Consider the following 20,307-nt stretch of genomic DNA (forward strand, 5'->3'; position numbering starts at 1 on the left):
GACATCTGTGACAGCCAGAACTACTTGTCTGCAGATTCCCTCTGCAGGAGTCAGTCAGCACAGCCTTTCCTAGATGTGATTTTTCTGTGCTGATTTTTCCATGTGATTTTTCCATGCATGTTTCTTTAGGCTTTCCCTTCTATATTCATGACCTGTGTACTGAAGAATGGCCTGGTCTCTCCAGACCAAGGCATGAATCTACTACCTTCTCAATAGTTTTTCTTTCTATTTTTTTCTTCTCCTTTACTGTCTAATCACTGTTCATCAGATGCACTCATTTCCCGATGAAGAAACTTCCTTTTCTCCCACCTTTCCAAGTGGATTTCTTTAAAGCGTAAAAGTCTCAAGAGGAAATAGTAGAAACATTTTACCTATAGTGATTTCAGGATATATGAAAGACAAGTTTCACATGGACAGACAGAAAAAATAGAGGATAAAAACAGTAGGGAGAAAATTTTGAAAGGTTTAATAGTTTATTCTGGATTTTTAAAAATACTAAATTTTCAGGTGCCTTTATACTCATCTTCTTTGTTTTAGGAACCTTGTGATGCTTGACTTACTCATAATTTTCATTCACTTGCAACAAAAATGCTATATATATAAGCTAAATTTTGTTTTGTGAACTTCATCTACACTTGTCTGTAGCACTGCAGATATGTTTGGGTTCTTTTCTTTTTTAAAGTCAAAGACTTTGCGCATAGATAACAGAAGGAGTAATTTCACCTTACATTTGCTGTGGTCAGCTGGAGCTTGCTGCTGCAGTGGTTTTCCTGGTGGGGTTCTGCACACTCTGGAGCGGTGCCCCTATTCCTGCGGCCAAGCCACCAGCTTCCACAAGCTCATCTGCTGAACCTGACTGAGCAGATCCATTCAAGTCCTGGGTTCCTAATGATCAACTCAGATAAATACCAGAAATGTCCACTCACCACAATCTGTGCTTGTTTTGATAGGCTGACCAAATCTTGTTAAGCATGTTATCTCGGTATATTTGTCTAGGTTTTGCTTTGTGTGTTTATCTTCAAATTGACAGGCACCAAAGATGTGCCTTTTACATGCTGAAAGGTAATGTTAGTTTAATGTAGGCTATTCTTACCACAGGTACTAAATGGTGTCTAGAGAAGATATTTTTTGTGTTTTCTTAATTTTTTAACATTTATGATTATCATTGTATGATCCATATTAAATACTATTGATTGAGGAAGCATTTATAGACACACAGATGTCAGAGCAGAGCAGACATGATCAGATCTGTACAGCTGATTTAACTATTTGATTTGACTGCTTAAAAAGCTTTGGCAGGTGCTTTTCATGTCAGTGATGAAATCTGAAATATTGTAAGTAAGGCACTTTCCCTGAAAAAGAGCTCTCTGCCTTCTCATCAGAGGATCCCTATTCCCCATTTTTATTCTGTAAACTCATCTTTATTCAGTAACCAAGTGTAATTATCTCTTTTAAATGGGTAAGAAACTGAGGATCATCTAAAATCATTCTGATTCACAAAATAAATTTACAGGTTGAAAATCAAATTCAGGGACTCAAGAATGTTAGGTCATTGACCCCACTGCAAAGTCATCTGGTCTCTCAATAAACTTCATGGATGAGCAAGTTTACATATGTAATACATATGTACCTATAAATGTAGATATGAAATCCACAGTAAAACTGTTTAATGATATGGAAACATGAGTTGACTTTTAGTCTGCTTAGGATGTGTGGCACTCATTAGCTAATTTGAGCTAACCAGTTTCTCTTCACCTTGTAACTCTTTGGGCAGTTATCCTGCTTAGCATGGAGGGAAGGATTTGGAGAGGCATACAAATCTGGATATTTTTAAAATACTTTTTTTAAGAGGAAATATGTTTCTGTAGAAAGAGATAATTCAGTAAAAGGAAGCACAGTATCATTCTCAAGCAGCTTTTTAGGCAGAGAGAGGAATTACACACTTCCCAAGAACCTACATTTTGGTTCTGCAGTTGCATAAAGTGGCAATGAAAAGTGATCCTCCCTCACTTCGTTACTTAGGAATGGCTCTTTTCTCTGGTTTTAAATGTGTTTCTTTTTCCTGCTTATTAATAGCAAATCTCAGTAGATGAGGTTTACATATGAATATTTTAAAAACCTCCAAAACCTACACAGCAGTAGAGTGTGCCTGGAAATCTTATCTTCCATAAAATGCAGGTTTCAGCTGGAGTCTGAGTAGCATAGTACAGTGAACATCAAATGTTGTTTTTGGGAGCTAGGTCTGCATCTTTCCATTGCACTGATGGATTCACTGCTGTTTTAATAGGAGGAAAATATCCATTTATTTCAAAGGGTTTTAGATCAGGTTGACAGAGTATTGACAAAAAACACAGATTTGTCAGATTTGTCATGTACTTCAGTATATATTCCTATAGTAACCTCACTATCTACCTTTCTACTTCAGTGTTGCAGAGAGCTGCTGCACAAATGAATTCAGCCTGAACCTTGTTTCTAAGGAAGGTAAAAAGGAAGGAATTGTCATAGGACTGTCAGAGTCCACATCTCTTTGAACTAGCTGTGCACAGATACCAAAGACAAACAGACCTTTGTTTAGATTTCCCCAAGCTTGCCCAAACCCTTTCTCCCAGGCTGGAGAGCTGCCATGAGGGAGGACACTAGCATGGAAAGAATACTTTCAGCCAAAAGAACCCACTGGCAGGAAGCCCCTGAGAGAGGAATGAGAGGTATGGCCAGGAGAAAGGGGATATGGTGGAGCTGGAGCCACGAACCAAAGCAAAAATGATTTGATTTTGTCTGGGCAGCTCCTAGAACAAGAAAAAAAAGCACATTTTGCTGCTGGAAGCCCCAGAGATTCCTCACAGCAGGACACAAAGCAATCACAGACCTGGCTGGCACTCTGGCTATGCAGTGGGCCAAGCCAATTGGCGGGCTGGGGTGAGAAATTCGAGCATAAGGTGGGAATGAGGGACAGTGGGAAATTAGGGATGGGAAACAAGATGCATTTGGCTCCTGAGATTTTCTCAAGCTTAGTCAGCTTCACTGCTGCCAAGTGATGCTCAAGTTCAAATACAAAGTGAAGAGGGGAAGAAAGTGCTGAGAACAAAATTGTACTGAAAATGGAGGGGGAAAAATCAGCCAGAAGCTTGAAATTATTGACTTGTGTTTGATTGCCACGTGGGGGAGATCTAAGCTTAAACAGTCCTATCAGAGCTGTGTCACATGGAAGGAGTCCTTCAGCAGGCTCTCGGTGAGGCTCAGCAGTGTCTCTGTGACTCTGGGACAGCTGGGTGTTTTCATCAAATTGTGCTGCCAGACAACACATGAGGGCCTGGTGGCATACATGTAAAAAAAAAACCAAAAGCTGATGAAAAGCAAAATTCTTCCTACCCTCTAATCCTTCTCACATTCTTTAAAAACCTTCCCCATTATGGTATTTTCCCTGTCGAACATGCACGCTGGGTGTGGGAAACACACATATCAGCATGGGTGATGTGTCCCCTTTCAGAGATACTGAGGGTTCTGTAAAAAGTCCAAATGCTTCCTCAGGCAGGAGGCTGGATGGAGGTTTTGTAGGTTTATGAAACAGTAACAAATTAACATCACTACAAATTTAGCTTAAGCAAAATTTGTTTTCTCCACAATGATAATTCCTTTACGCATAAAAAGCTGAATTGCTCAAAAAATTCCAAGATAATACAGTCCATTCTGTCTATTTTGTGCTGTGCTAAGGTGATCCAGAGGAAACAAGTGGGCATCCATCAAAGCAGAGTCAGTCAGGATTAACAGACTTGCAGACACCTTTACATAAAATCTTGAAGTACCTCATGGAGCAGCTAATAGCAGGTTGCAAGTAGTTGATGGTGTTCAGGTACAGATTCCTGACAGCTGCAGAATACAGGCACTTCTGGAAGTTCCACTGAATACAAATCATTTATATCCTCAACAAGGTGGCTGTGCAATTTGTCCTTCATGATTTCTCACACACAGAGCATGCATGAAGAAATAACTTGTAGTCTAGGATCAGCAGACAAGTCATATGGGCATAAAGCCATTTTTGTGTCCCCTGTAGCCGAACCCAGTATCTAAAGCTGGTACCCAGTGATTTGCGCTTTTGAAACCCTGTCTTTGCCTTTAGCTTTATCTGCAAGGGCTAACGAGTTGCCAGAAAGGTTCTTTGTGTTGTATTTTTAGTTCAGACACAAGTCTGTATATGTCAAAAAATTCAGGCTGACCTCTGATCTAGTGAAGCTGTGTGCCAAAATATGTGTACTTGAGCTTTCAGTTAACTGCCCTCCATGTGTACTTTCAAACCTCATGATGTTGACCCAGAGCGCGTTTCACAGCTGAAGTTCATCTTATCCAAACTCACATTAGATCTTCTAGCACCTGCTTTCTATTCACAAGCAAGAAATACTGCAGACAGGGTAGTTTTTAAGTGCCTTTATTAAAAAAAAATATATAATTCTTATTGAAATTATTATTTAATTATATTTTTATATTTCTAACAGCATGTTAACTTCACAGACATGGTTTAGCTGTAACTGTCTTCAGATTTGTCCACTGCCTGTCTGAAAACTGTAAATTATGGTACCTCACACTGGAGCTGGAGAAACTTGGACTTGGAGGAGTAGCTGCCTTGTCCAAAAGCATGAAAAAATCAGCTTTGGATCCATGACCAATACTCACCTTTCCCAAGTCCCAGGCAGTCAATACTTAACATGCCTGGCCAGGGGAAGGCACTAGTTAGCTCTTGGTTACAGAGGACAGGGAAATTGGTGGGAGTAAATTAATTTTCAAAGAGTAATTTCCATAAAAATTCATCATCCAAATGACAGGGAGTTTGTTCTGTGCAGCACATGCCAAAACAAGGATGTGTGCCTAACGCTGTCTATGGGTCTTCATGAACTCAGGGTAATTGGTGCTGTGTCTAATGACTCTGCTGTTATTTCTGCTCAGTTTTCAGGACTTTACTTGTTGTCATTCTTCACGATCCTTGTTGGGCTGATGCTCTACTCCTCCACGTCCACCTACGTAGCCCAGGATCCTCGGGTGTACAAGCAGTTCCGAAATCCCTCCGGACCTGTTGTAGACCTGCCAGCCAGCAGCCAGATGGAGCCTTCGGTGACATACACCAGCCTGGGGCAGGAGACAGAAGAGGAGCCTCACGTTAGAGTTGCTTAAACCCAGGGCTGTTGATCACCTATTGACAGTGGAGCTCGTATATCCATTATCTCTGTATTGTACATAGAGAAAGGTATTTACCAGGTGCAGTTACACTGGTGAGCTGCAAGGTAGCAAATAAGGAAAGCTCATACAAACACAAATTAATTGTTCCAGGGTGTTCCTTGCAAGGAGATGCCAGTCCCTTGTTTACGACATGAGCAGCATGTTTGCAATACAAGCTGCTGTGTAGGAATCAGTTAATGTCAAACTACCTGTGAAAGATATTCAATATGTAAGATGAAATTACAAAAAAAAAGGAAATTAATAGAAGGGTGTTTTACATACACAGAGTGATCATATGCCTAAGCCACACCAGTTGTGGAAAAAACGCCTTTTTACAGCAAATACACTTTGTGCAGTCACTGTTAATTTCTCTCTAAAATTTGTTTGTTTGCACAAAACAGATGGGTTAGTTGTGGTAACAACCCCCTGATACATTTTTGCTAGCACCTTGGATTTGGTGAGGGAAATACAATGAGTTCTGTGCTATCTGTCTAGTTGCCCTTTCTAGGTAATCTGATCCATGAATCCAGAGAAGGGACAACTTCCAATATCCGTCTCTATTCTAGGAATAGGTATAAGGCAAGCATTTTAGCCTTTCTATATTTGCAGAAGTGAAGTACTCAAGCATTGACCTCTCTATGATCCATGGCAGATTTCCTAGTGGCCAAGGTTCTGCATCAGATGACAGGGAGTCAATTTCTCTGTAGTCATGACTCAACACAGATTTCTTACTTTTAAAATTTTAACCTGTAGAAAGAAAAATACATTTTCTAGTTTCCTATATATTGTACCTCTCCATGGAAAGATGGCATATCATGTGGATCAGGGCACTTATTTTAGATACTCAGTGCATCGAGGGTGCCTTCTGCTCTTCCAGTTTGCTTAGTCTCCCATGGTTCATTATTCTAACAATAGCTATTTAGAAATGTGTCAGTTTTTCACCAAAACCCACAGATTGTAAAAATCAGGAAGATTAAGGGAGGAATTCATGAGCAGAAAGACTGGACCATCTGCTGGTGTTGCCACAGTAGCACAAAGGCATTTTACAGGCACCAATTATTTTTCATTAACTGTGAAGCAAGCAGAAGAATTCAGCAGTTTTCTTACATTCCTGGGGACGTGTGAAAATAGTAAGGGTGTGCTCCACACTTCTGTATACAACTGTACTTCTGCCTCAGGAGCCTTACCTTCTAGAATGGGGAAAATCTTAGTAGCCACCATGAAAAATCCATCTTTGTCTGTATGTTTGCTCTTCTGAGAGCCCAGTACAAGGAAATCATTATTTCAGTATCCTTTATCTATTTGTAATTTAAAATTAAGAAAGACGAGGTGTTCCTGTGTCTAACAGTAAGTGAGGAATCTAGGAGAGATCTTGGTTTCATTCACCAATCTGCCACATCTTTACATGAATCCTTGGGCATGACTTACCTTCTGTGTGGCTGAGTTTCCAATCAGTATATATGGAAATAATGACATTTTACCTACCTCACAGAGGTGCTATGGGACCAAGTCATTTTAAAATGCTTTAGGATCTTCAGAAAGAAGGAGCTTAAGAAGTACATAACAGTGCTGTAAAAGTGTGTATACATTCATCGTATTTGAAAATGGAGTTTATGGCATGGTTGATGAATATTTTGCTTGTGGGCATAGAAGGTGAATTTGATTTGAATGTTATTCTGCTGAAAAAAGACTGTTTCAAGCAAAAATGTAGGCCTTCATGTTTGAAAAATACAACTTACCTATTTCTATATAAAAAAGAAGAAAAAAGTCAATCTATACATTGGAGATTAGAAAGGTCACGCAGTTTAACGAAGCAGGATGAATTTCTGCTGAGGTAACAATCATTTTTTATAGTCCTGTTCTGCTTTGATACAGAAGGAACTTCCCTGAAGCAGACTGAGAGAAGTTTATATATGCATAACAGACATGAAGTGGCAAATGTCAAAATGCTCTTGAACAGGAGAAGTATGCTGTGTCTTATTCTTACAATGGAGAAGAGGTCATTTCTTTCCCAATGCATTTAGGCTGTCTGCCACAACCCTGCTGCACCTAAGGGAAGGTTCTGCAGAATTTCCAAATCATGCCCAAAAGCTTTGGTTAAGATGCCTTGGTACTAAACTAACAAATGCATAGTTTTTTCCCCTGCCTTCTGTTTTTTTAAATCTTTTTAGCACTCATGTATCCGAACTTTTTTTTCTTAAACTATGGAGGATTAAAAAAACACAAAAAAACCCCCACTAGATTCCTGCAGAAAAACAGACTCTGTATTCTGGGGATATTAAGGAAAGTCTAAATCAAAAAAATAAAAAACACACTAAGAAAGACTACCTGACACTTCAGGGTAAGATCTTTGAGTCAAACCCTGTGAGAACTTCGACTTAAGCTGGATTTCGTACATTCCCCAGGAGAAGGGGTCTGATTACAATCATGGCTCACTCAAGTATCCAGAGGCATACTAGTGGACACCTGTCATCTCAGTCTTTTTTGCTACCTTTTGTACCAATTAAATACCTTTCTCTGAGCATTAGTCCCCGTGTTGGTCTGAGAACCTTGAGGATTGTGTGCGTGTGTGTTTCATGTTTACAGTTCCTTCCTTTTGCATAACTGTTTTGATTAATTTCCTTATTAGTATTTATTTTTAAGCCAAATGTTTGTAGTCCTTCGGCCTCCCCCTCCTCATTTTTCTGACACTAACTTGTAGACGTTTGTTAGAGTCTTCTGTGAAACAGCTGGGCAGGAGGCAGCTCCCGGCCGGGTCACAGGCTGAGAGTTTTTCCTTACGAGGGGTTGCGATCCACGGGTGGCTGAGAGGTGCCACCAGGCTATTCTAAAAGGCTCTGCTGTACAGGAATAAGTTATGAATGTTTCAGTGAGCGCTCTGCAGCCAGCCACCATGCCCTGTGCTTCTGGTGCAGGAGGAGTTTGATGTTCAAAGCGGGGCTGCTTCGCTCTCTGTGTTTCCCCATGAGCAAAGGTGGGTGCTCGGATTAGCACCAGTGCGCTAGTCCTGGATGGACCTCGAAGGAAAACAGTAGTATGGCTTTACAAATAACTGTGTTGACTGAAAAACTAGGTCAGTGGAGGAAAGCATTCCTTCTGCCCGTTTCTGTTCTGCAGTTGGAGCCCTCCGTGTGCACCAGCAAAGGCTCAGCTATCTAACGGCAGCTACTCTCCGTGTTGCGTAGGACGTCTCTAGCTCTGCACAGCTCCTTGCCTGGACAGACTGAAACTCTCTGATACTGCTGGTCCTGGGCAGCCCTTAGCAAGACTGATGTAATTTTCTGATACCGGATGAACACCCTCACTGGGAGACAGACCTGGTCTTTGTTCCAGCTATAAAGTTTTGAAACACACAACGATAGACCAAGCAATTGAAAATTTTGCACCACTGTGTCATAAGAAGAAGTTTCAATGTATAGTGTAGAGATTGCTAACTTGTGCTATTAACATTTTGACAAGCGTGTAGTATCATTTTCTTTTTTTTTTTTTTTTGAAAACCATTTAGTATTCCTGAGCTAGCTACAAATATAAATTTTACCCCATGGGTAGGATTTTATTGTTAAATGCCATAATAAAGCACACTAATCTTGACACTGCAGATGGAAGTATGAACCAAAACCAAAACCAGGCAAACAAAATCCCAACCCCAAATCCTGCATTGAGAAGCTGAATAAATCTTTCTCCATTTTGATATTTGCATGCACCTATATGGACTGGCTGTGGCAATGTAATGCCTGTATAATGTTTTCAAATAAAAAAAATAAATGCTTTATGAAAGCGGGGTTGGTGGTTTCTTGACTGTTTCCTTTCTGCTATCATAGCCTTAAACGATTTTTCAGAAGTGTAAATCTTGAATTGCAGGGAATAGTTTTTCACTGTACTCAGGGCTTCTTCTCCTTGTGAGGTGTTAACCCAGAACTCTTTCCAAGGTGTCTAAGAATAGCTGCCATCAGGCATCCTCAAGTATCTTGCCTGTCCCCAGAGCGCTCGTCCAGAAGGATAAGAGTACTCCTGCATACCCTGTCTTAACCTGCCATTTCCCTAGGGCTGGCTCAGGTATCCTGATTGTCACTGCCCTCATTTGGAGACAAAACCACTCTCTCCACTGCCTTCCAGAAATTATTAATTAGTCTAGAATTAATCTGGGGAAATTAATCAGTGTAGAATTAATCTGATAAGTGCATGGTATTGAAGGGCTTCTCTGGCAGAGGTTACGGAGTGCCTGCAGCTGCCTTTCCCAGCCCTCCCTCCCAGGCTGCCCTACACAGCAACAATACACCCAGCTGAGTCCTGGAAAGAAAGGATGGAGACAAAATTTAGATACTGGGGGGACAGGAATGTCAGGAGGAGCAGAATTAGGATAAGAAGGAAAATAAGACTTTGACTCATTGAAAGTTCACCTGGACAGGAAAGGAAGATCCTTAGTGTGTGAGAGCAAGGCATTTTATAAACATGTATTCATTCACTTCTAGGAGTGTTTGCCAGCATATGCACCTCTCCATCCCTCTTTGCCTGATGTCTCCCTGGGAAACTTGGCATCAGTATTTCTCACATACTTCATTGCTGGGAGTATAAAAGGGAATGGAGAGTGGTGAGCTCATTTCCAGCCACTCGCTGCACTGCAACTGCACAGAGCCCAGATGTTACAAAGCCAGCAGCACCCATGTGCTGCACCCGTGTGCTGGTTCATGTCTGATATTCCACTGTGAATGTCTCCTACGTTATACAGAGCTCCAGAAACTGAGTTAGCTTGCACAGCTTGATCATACTAACAGTTGATTTGCATTTTCCTCTAAATCTTCTCTAGAGACTCTCTGGCATTACAAAATTATCCTTTTATTGCCTGGCTAAAATTCTGCCTGGGTGCTTGAGTCATATGAATAGTAATTGCATGGAATTACCCTAAAAATAGATCATAAATAGGCATTAATGAATCTTTCTGTTCTTAAATAAAACACATTTTATCACTGAAGGACACTCAATCAGCTTAAAGCTGCCAGTCTCCCTTTGTTTTTGTTTATTTAGAACTAGTTCTCCAAAACATTACAAACCCAAAGCTGAATGCTTAGCAGCAATATGTTGTGGCATACAAACAAGGAAGCAGTGCTTTTACAGCTAGAAAGGTTGTTTTGTTATGTTTGTTCTGCAATTATAAGCACAATAATTGTCACATAAACAGTAACTAAGCCAAGCCGTTGTGAAAGGGAGCACCTCTGCTTGCGCAGCCATTGACCTGTTCCCTCAGCAATTGTAAAGTGGATACCAAAAGCCAGCAATGCAGCAATAATGACAATATTGGAGTAGAGCGTTGTCCTTGTCATCCTCCTCCTCCTGTTTGAAGTGTAGGCTCATGCACTGTGGTATTTATTATTAAAAATCCTGCTGTATGGAAGATACTAATTCTCCATGGCAGGGATCACTAATCAGTGATTAGTCACGGACTGGCTGTGAGCCACCAACAGGAGACAAAACCCTACAAATTGGCCACAAAAAGCCAGTGGTAACCCTCAGATAACTTGCTCTGCTAGTATTTCAATTTCACTAAAAGGCCCTGAGTATTTTTTCAGAGTGATCACTCTGATGCTCAGAACATCTTCCACAGCCTTAGAAACCACCACAGGTGCCCCATGATCCCAGTGATGTCACTTGGCTGGGTGCAGGGAGCAACCACTACCATTGTGCTGCCTCTCAGGGGCATTTCCCTCGGTGAGGAAGAGCCCCTGCTACCACTGCTATGATACAGCATCCAGTAGGAGGAAAGAAACTGGCTCAAAGCAAATCTTGACATCTGAAGTGAAAAGTCAGCACTCTGTGTGGTGCTTTCTGCTCTAAAACCATACATTTGCTATTATTTGAGTGGGTTTTTTTTTTTTTTCCTTATCCTAGAAGTTCCATTTTTAATTGGAAATTATGCCCCAAGTTCCTCTGGTATTCATGATGTCAACATTTGGCCCTTTATTAATAGTTTAATGTGTGGAATCTCTTTAAGACTACAGATATTGTCAGTCCTACATACTATATTTGTAGGTTGAGGCTAGGTGAAGCTGATTTTATGAGATTTATAAATTTTATTCAACTTAGATTCTGGTTTATAACCTTGAGCTATAGTTGACTTTTTTTGTGACTCCTTATTGTGCACAATGTCCTCAGGCAATTTCCTAGTGCTACCCTGATCTTAATAATGCATTATTAATTTCTTACTGCTAAATACATTATTTATATTAACTACTGCATTTTGTTCCCCACATCTTGATAACAGCAAACTCATCAGATTTTAACTGCAAAGTTGTCAGTAAGAATTCAGCTCCTCCTTCCCATGTGCAATATGAACATGCTTGTCAGGAGAAAAATATTGGATTTACCATTATTAAATAACGACTTTTTTTTATTCTAGACCTTACCAAAGCAGAGAAAGATAATGAACATGTGCTGAGTTTACCTGATCACTGCGCACTGAAGCACAAAGTGATTCAATGGCAACACCAGAGACACTTTGCATGCATAATAGCTGGGATTTTTACAGGTGCAGAACGCCTGCAAGCCCATGGATCAATGCTGTGGGAGGTCATGCATATTTAAATTCCCATTGCCTATAGTAGCCAGCAACACAGAAACCTGGCTGCTTGCCAGATCCATAGAAATCAGCAATCAGCATTTGCATGTTCTTGAAATGACTGCTTGCCTAAATGAACTTCCTAAGTGAGAAGGGGGAAGGGAATGGGCTAATGACAACAATAATCTGAAGAACCTCGTTACGTGACTCTGAGCAGTGGCTTGAACTATCTAATGTAGTTCTTGGTATTAAAGAGATTTCTGGATGCTAAATAGGTCACACATGTATGCAGCCACATATTTTATGAGTCTTTATGTCCCCATACACTGTCTGTGAGCCTACACTGTAATTAAACAGAAAGGAGAGTACCCACAATTTTTTTTTCATTTAAAACTGTTGCAGCAGGATTGATTTAATGACTAAATTGACAAGGAACATCGGTGCTGCAGGACCTGCCTTGACTTTGCATCCTCAGGTGACACCACCTCTTTGGATAATGTGTGCTGCTACACCAGCCAGCAAAGCATTTGGAAAATGCAAAATTTAAGTCTTTATTTTAGCCTTGAGCTTTAATATAACATACAACAAAAGCAAACAGGGATTTAAAGTGAAACAAGTATATATTAAAAGAGCAGGATAGCACTTAACTTCCTACTCCTGTTATCCAGTTTGTCTGACCATCTTTTTCCCCAAGTCACCATCCACCAATCTCCATGTGGCCAAAACAACTACTAAGGTCATCTTCACCTTTTTGGTCTAAGTTACTCACACTCCCTTCTGAATCACTGACCTAAATGAATTCATTCACAGCTTCAAGGTCCTTAGCTATCCTGCCTCTCCCTCCCAGTCTGGCCCTGAGTATGGCTCCTCTGCCTACTCACTGACCTTGCATACAAACATCTTGCTGCTTTTTTGCTGGTGTAGTCCAGCCAAAGAGGATCCTGGCCTTAACACGGAGGCTACTGGTCACAGAATATTTGAACAGGGGTTTTTTCAGTTTCTGTAAAAAAGTCAGATTCCAGCCCCGCTCCATTGCAATTGGAGGTATTAAAAAAAAAAAAATAAAATAAAATGCTTGCTTTCAACTATATGATATTCAGGCAGTATGGTATGAAGTCAGCCATAGGAGATTCAAAACACATGTGCATTTGCCTGCCATTTGATTTACAGTGAAGGTGAAAGAAGAGTGGCTGGTGGAGGATGAGCTACAGGTACCCTTCAGCTCATTGGCTTTAACAAGTCAGCAACAAAAACAGTTGTATAATTTGACTAAGTGAGGGTAATCCATATAATTCTGTCCTCATGGAAAAGACAAACATAAAAGTAAAATGTCTCCCCAGCTTGTAAATATTTAAATTATTAACAGAGATGTCATTGATGACTTATTTACATATATTGACTTCCTCTCCTGCAGCTCTTGTTTTCCTCTCCAGCTTCTCTGCACCTGGTCTGACCAAGAAAATGCTTAATTCCACTAAAAATATAAGAAAAGAGAGAAAAATAAAGGGAAGTGTTTATCTAACATATAACTGCTTCTGTTTCTCCCTGTACAAATGCCTCCTTTGAGCTACATTTAGTGCAAACATGAACAGTGGCTGAGCTGGCATTTGTCTTCACACACTGGGAGAACTGTGAGTCCTCACCCCCAAACCTCAACCTTCACCTCTAGCACAGATTTCATTTCTGTGAGATGATGGAGAGATCCAGCTGAGCTCCTTTTATTTCCCCTGGGTGTAGGAGGAAGGATGTGTGCTTGAGACAGCATGAGAAACTTGTCCTGCTGCAGCTCCTTGAGCTCAGATTTAGTTGCTGGATACAGAGCCGTGCTCTGCAGAGCCAGCAGCCTGGCACCTGCCACAGGTCTGCTTTAACTGGAGCTACTGTGGTAAGCTGCTGATCTGAAGGAAATAATTGCAGCAGCTGCACTAGCACAGGCTTCTCTCTGCTGCTGTAGAGGGGTAAACATCCCTGTCAGCTCCAGCACGGGTGTTTCATTATGGCAAGGGAATACTGATGGGCTTTGCTCTGAGTGTGCATCGTGAAATATCAGGGAGCAGTTACACAGTCATTAAAAAAATACCCATTTTAGCGCTCCCATTTAAGCTTGTGCTTTTTCCTTGTGAGTTTTCCATTCTTTTTGCCTTTATATGGTGCCAAGACACTTCCACATCAGCATTTGAACCTTGGAGCAAAATGCAGATACAGAAAAGCCAAAAAAAAAGGCTTTGGCAGCCCAAGAGATTTTCAGTCACATGAAATTCACCTTACACCCTGCTCACCTGGAAGTGTTCTAGACAAGAATGTGTCTGCAAGGCCAGCTCCAGTCTCCTGCAAGACCCTGTGATGGTGAGGGAGAAGACTTACAGTTGTGAAAGGTAAAGGTATGGCAATGGGAAAGAGAGGAAAGTGGTGATTTTGGACAGAGGGAGAGAAAGAGAGGGAAGTCTCTTGGGATGGAGAAGGGCTGGAGAAGTAACATGAGTTGTGAAGGAAAGAAAGGCCGGGATAGGGGGACCATGGCTTGGAGCCAGGGTTATTTAAGAGGTTAGAGAGGAGTGGGACAGGGGTTCATCGTCTCACCTGCTGCAAAACACTGCAAAGTCCAAGACTTTAGCTCTCCTCCTGATCAGCAGGATCTGCAAGGGAGATGTGCTCTGACAGCACAATGAAAATAGAATAGGTGTCTTCTCCTTAGGAGCTGCACCTTGGGGTGCTTGTGCTGGATGTGTGTGAACCTAAAGCAGACACTGCTGAAGCCCATTAATGAGCAACCATTCCCAGATATTCAAGATGGAAGAAAAACTCCTCAAGCAAGAAGGACAGTGTGAAAAAGGGCTTCATTTTTGTTGTCAGACAAGATATTGCTGTTGTCTTGCTTTTTGGTTTTTTTCCCCCCACAAATAGCCACCACCCCACACTGACTTTTGAAAAGTCTATCAGTGTATGAGGGAACATTATTGCTGCATGGGGTGTTTGCAATTTCTCATCATGAAAGATGGTTAATATGTCTGAACAGAGAGAAATAACCCATCCTAGCTTCTTTTTTTTTTTTTTTCTTTTTTTTTTTTTTTTTTTTTTTTGTGTTTCCCAGTGTTGCCACTGGCTGTGTCCTGACTTTTCTTTGCACAAGCTGAATGGCAATTGGTAAATGTGTTTGAGGCACTGTAAGAGCAGTGTCTGGAGTCTGCCACTGACACTTTAATCTAATGAGAAATGCCAGGGACCTTCTGTTGGTTATTTAAAAATATTTTGCTTGGAAGAATTTTAAGACTTATAAAATAAATCAGTCTTGTTATATCAACATTTCTGGACAAAAACAACTCCCAGATCTTATGCTCAACATTTTCTCCCCTGCTTGCCTCATACTTGGCTTGCATCAGAGCCAGGAAATAAACATGTCACTTCTTTTACTGCTCATTTATCAGGAAGGAGAAAAGATGGGGGGAGAGAAATAAAGGGAAAAAAAACTGTTGGGGCTCTGTGGGTATCTTGTGTGATGGCTTAACCTCTATAATTGTGAGTTCATAAAGCAATAAAACCTCAATTGCTCTGATCTCCTCCTCTCCATTTACCTAGTGATGCATCAGAGTCTAAGGATGCTCATATTTAATATGCAAATAAAGAAAAAAGAGTGAAGCAGAACATATTAGAGCACACTGAACAAAAGCTTTTAGCCACTAACCAAGAACTACCCCAATCAGCAAACATCACTAATGTGTTTTGAACAAACAGTGGAGCTGAAATGCTCTGGTGTTCTGAGTTCCATTAAAATGAAAGGTGTGGTGCACAGAAAATGACCCAGATGATCCTGCCATCCACTGAAGAGGGCAGAAGGTGTAATCCCCAAATGGATGATGTTTATGCAGAACTGTCCTCAGGTTGCAATGCCACCTGCTGGGATAACACGTTTTCCTTGGGAGCTGCTGCAATTCTGAGGCAAAGGCATTTATCCACAGCCCTACGGAACAAATCTTTCTGTAGGGGACTTGCTTACAGTCGAACCTGGCTTTTCCAGATGCAGAAGTGATTTTCACTTTAGCAATTTAACATACAACCATTTGTATTTATATTATCTAGAGACAAGCAGAATTTTTTTTCAGCCTGTTGGGGCTGCAGCAGGTGGTGCTGATTTGCATTCTGCAGATGTTTGGGCTTTCCAGCAGGGCTTCAAGAGAGAGAATATTTTCTTTGTTTCTTATAAAGACTAAGACTTTGAATTTTCACATGGAGGAACATATAACTAGATCTGAATGCTTCTATTATGTTTGCAGAGCTGTATATCAAGTGCTGCTCCACATATCTTTTGGGTGGCATTTGTAGTGAGCCTTCATACATCTTTTTGCTGATGCAAGTGATCAGTTCTAATTCTGGGTGATGGCAGGGCCAAGTCTTGTTCCTGGGTCTTGTCACTGAGATGATTTAATAATTTAACCTGCCATGATTTAACAACCATTTTTTCTGTATATTTACATCTCTGTTTGGAATATACTTGAGATATAAAAGTCCTATACTTTTAAAAGGCCCTAGAGAACACAATTGAAAATGTCAAAGGGACTAAGTATTTGAAATATGTTTGTCCTTTTCCTTATTTTATATGGTTTTAAAATTTAAACATGCTGTTGAGGTATAAACTAATGCCAAAAGTTCTGTATTGCTCTTACTGACGTTTCCACATTTATACTTGTTTCTCCAATGAATGTATGATGTTCTGTGTATTGCATTGAAAAATAGGAGCAACCTGACAGATTTTATATCTAAGCAGAACAGAGAACTGTGGCAAATATGCAAAGACAAATTACTCTTGAAATGCATTACACTCTTGAGCTGTCAAGTGATGTTTCTCTTTAAATGAGCTCTCTCATTTTGGATGCCTCCATCCCATTTCAATCCCCTGATGGACGATGCCTTCAGGCATCTGTACACCTGGAAAAACTTCTACAGGAAACTACTCGATAACAGCTTCAAATGCTGACCTTTTCTGGAGGCATGTTGTGCAAATGTTTGCTGGGCAGTAGCAAATCTCCTTGCCTTCTTCCCAGCTGCCAGATGGTGCTGAAGCTTCAGGATGGCTCCTGCTCAGCCCTTGGGAAGATCTTTATGAACACATCTCTGATGTTGCACCTACCCCCTGCATTTAACTGGCAAACACCTTGAAAATCTGTCAGCCTGGCAGTTGTATGCTCCCCTGAGATCTGAAAATCTGTCTTCCTGGTTTGGCCCTTCTCGCTTTTACAACTTATCCTCTGAATGCTCTTAATTGTGCTCCCTCCAGCTCTCCTCTAAATCTTGGTCACTTTCTGTCTTCCTTCTGCAGTTTATCCATGACTAAACTTGTTCATATACTGTCTGTCAAGTTAATACTCCCAATCCTTTCTCTCAAGTGCTGATCAGCTTCGTATCTCCAGACTAAACTATCTGTTTGTCTCACTAACCTCATTTTGTGGGTGACAATGTGACTTAAGCCTTGCTCAGGCTCTTCCCACCGGAGCTGCTCACCTCTGTTCTTAATTACTGTGAACTCTGCAGTCCTGAAGGCACTGCTCTGTTTCATTGCTGTGCAGTTTTGTCCTGAAGTGCTGCTGCTCATCTTGTTTTAATTAAGGTAATATCTCCTTAAAGATTGTTCTTTGGGCACAGCGCTTAAGAGATCAATTCCACTTCTTGTTCACTTCCACTGCAGATAAGAAGCGGGGAAGGTAATTAGCACAAATGTCTCCAGCAGCAGAGGCTCCTCGCTGTGTATCACTGAAGTGTTGTGTATTCAACTGGCATCAGACAAATGGATGTTGTTTTGGGGTTCTTTTTAAAGGAAGCTAGTCACTTGTTTCCTTTCAAATAGAGAAATCCTCTAGTACCTGAAATCCTGTAGTAAATTAATGGAAGTCTGTGTAAGGCTGTACAGAAAGGGAAAGGTATACCTTAGATAACACTGTCACCAGTCTCACTCACTGTCTCATGGGCTGCACTTATTCACTTCCAGACTTTCACAAGCTGCCCACAATCATAACTGAAGGACACCAGAAGCTAAGATTTCGGTTTCCTCAACAGATCTCTTGGGAAAGAAAACTAATTTCTGGATAGACTTGATGAGTCTGAAGACTCAAAAATGACTATGGGATGAGCTTTTACCTCTTAACCTTATCTTCTATTATTCTTAGGTGCTGTTGCTACCCATTGCCTTTATTTCCTTATTTTGGTTGTCTTTCTGGCTGTAACTTGATTTCTGGTTGTGTGAGAGGGGTGAGAATGGCACATGTGATGCAGCCTTGTTACCTCACATCATCTTGTTTATACCTAGATGAGAAGACCTGTATCCCAACAGCAACACATTTCTCTGATTGCTCTGCCTGTGTACTTGGTTATTGAGGGTTATGTCCTATTGTTTTAACCCTTCATTTTCTTCTACTGCCCTCACATGGGCTGACACATTCAGAAAAATCTTGGTATTTCTGCTACAAATATTTCTGTACCTAAAGTCTGACTGGAGAAATAGAGGTGAATTTTGCAATTATGGTGATTTATTTTGGTCTTTAGCCTTTTGCTGGTATGTGAATGTTTAAACCATAGGACATAACCCAGATGTACAGGGTTTCAGTTCTGTTTGGGTTTTTACATGACTGGATTATACTTCCCCTGTTGCAAGGACCCTTAAAAAATGGCAACATGAACAGGAAACAAATCACCAGAGCCAAGAAACTTGAAATGCTGGAAGTTATTTCTTGAGCAGAAATAATTACAACATTTGTTTCACAATTTTCCAATACAACTATTTTTTTTTCTTTCCTGAAATATAAAAACAGAGAGACATTTATGTAGATAGCTTGTTTGGAAATGAAGTGGTTGGTTTGGAAATGGAGCTGGTTTGGAAATGAAGTGCCTTGACAGCAGGTCAGCTGCAATTGTCTGTGTGCAGGAGTTGCACAACACTGAGTCTGCCTGGAGAAAAGGACCATACTCTTAGTGCTGAGCAGAGCGTGGGTCATCCAGGAACTGCCTTTTTTGGCTGTTTTGTTTCAAACAGGAAAAGTTTTTGGCTGTATTGTCTCAAATACATGAAGTAACTGCTACCATAAAGAGACCTGTGTACCACAGGTGTTCGTTCATTCACGTGTGGCAAAGAGGCAGGTGCTCCTTACCCAGTATCCTGTCCTGTGCAGGGTTACTCCCCCATTCCCTCCAGAAGAAAGTCTGGTTCTGACATTGTTTTCCACTATAAATAAATAATTTGACTGCTGCTTTTGGTGGAAAATATATATTCTGGGTCTCTCTCCAACTTGGCTTCCTTAAGCTGTTCTTTTGCAAGGACAGTACAGTCTTCCTCTCCGACCCAAAACTTCTAATATTTCTCCTGAGACATGAAAAGCAGTGATTGAAAGATCATTTAAAGCCCCCATTACTGTGTGCCTTACTTCTAAATGTTCCAAGACTTAGAAGAATTTTGTTTGCATGAGTCTTAATACCTGATTTTTTTAGCCTTACCTTGTACTAAAGTGCAAACCTGAAGTTCCTGCTGTTAACACAACAGCAAAAAAAAAAAAAAAAAAAAAAAAAAAAAAGTGAAATATTAAAAGCATAAGAACTTAAGGTCTCTTGCATTACAAGTCCTTTACACCTTCTCCTAATCAGTTTAGAGTACTCTGTGCCCCTTTCTACTGGACTGATATGTGGGTTACACATTCAAACAAACAAACAAGCAAGCAAACTCACAACTATCTGCAATGGTGTTGAAACAGTGAAAGAATTGGACTCCAGTCCCAATAGCAATAAAACATCTTCATTTTAGATTCCAACAGTTAAAAACAAAAGTCATTAATCCAGGAAATCTCTACATTTTACCTCTCTTCCCAGAACTCTCTACTTCCACCCGAACTATCTGCTTAGGGGTTAAAAAAAAAAACAAAAAAACCCCAAAAAATTCAAACAAACAAACAAAAAACCCCCAAACCAACCAACCAAAAAACCAAAAAAGTGTAATTGTCATGATGTGTGCGGCTGTTACTGTGCAGTTACTCTTTGGCTATTTTCTACAGCATCACTGAGTTTTCTCTACTGGACTGATATGTGGGTTACACATTCAAACAAACAAACAAGCAAGCAAACTCACAACTATCTGCAATGGTGTTGAAACAGTGAAAGAATTGGACTCCAGTCCCAATAGCAATAAAACATCTTCATTTTAGATTCCAACAGTTAAAAACAAAAGTCATTAATCCAGGAAATCTCTACATTTTACCTCTCTTCCCAGAACTCTCTACTTCCACCCAAACTATCTGCTTAGGGGTTAAAAAAAAAAAAACAAAAAAACCCCAAAAAATTCAAACAAACAAACAAAAAACCCCCAAACCAACCAACCAAAAAACCAAAAAAGAGTAATTGCCATGATGTGTGCGGCTGTTACTGTGCAGTTACTCTTTGGCTATTTTCTACAGCATCACTGAGTTTTCAAATTTCTTGCACTTACTCCATCCAAAACTCTTTTCCTGCTCCTGCTACAAAACAATAGCTTTCAGTTCTCTTACTGTAATATCTTCATTTCCTTATATAAT

General features: G+C 40.5%; 1 protein-coding gene across 1 annotated transcript in view; it reads left to right on the forward strand.

Moving 5' to 3' along the window:
- Window positions 1-5,163, forward strand: part of SLC35F1 (solute carrier family 35 member F1) — a 221,020-nt gene extending 215,857 nt beyond the window's left edge. Inside the window, exon 8 of the mRNA XM_041423795.1 lies at window positions 4,939-5,163. Within this exon, the coding sequence (XP_041279729.1) occupies window positions 4,939-5,163 (225 nt within the window). The remainder of the gene's footprint in view (window positions 1-4,938) is intronic.
- The last annotated feature ends 15,144 nt before the right edge of the window (window positions 5,164-20,307 follow it).

Source organism: Onychostruthus taczanowskii, unplaced genomic scaffold (genome assembly GCF_017590055.1).
Source record: "Onychostruthus taczanowskii isolate IOZ18803 unplaced genomic scaffold, ASM1759005v1 scaffold8, whole genome shotgun sequence".
Taxonomy (NCBI): domain Eukaryota; kingdom Metazoa; phylum Chordata; class Aves; order Passeriformes; family Passeridae; genus Onychostruthus; species Onychostruthus taczanowskii.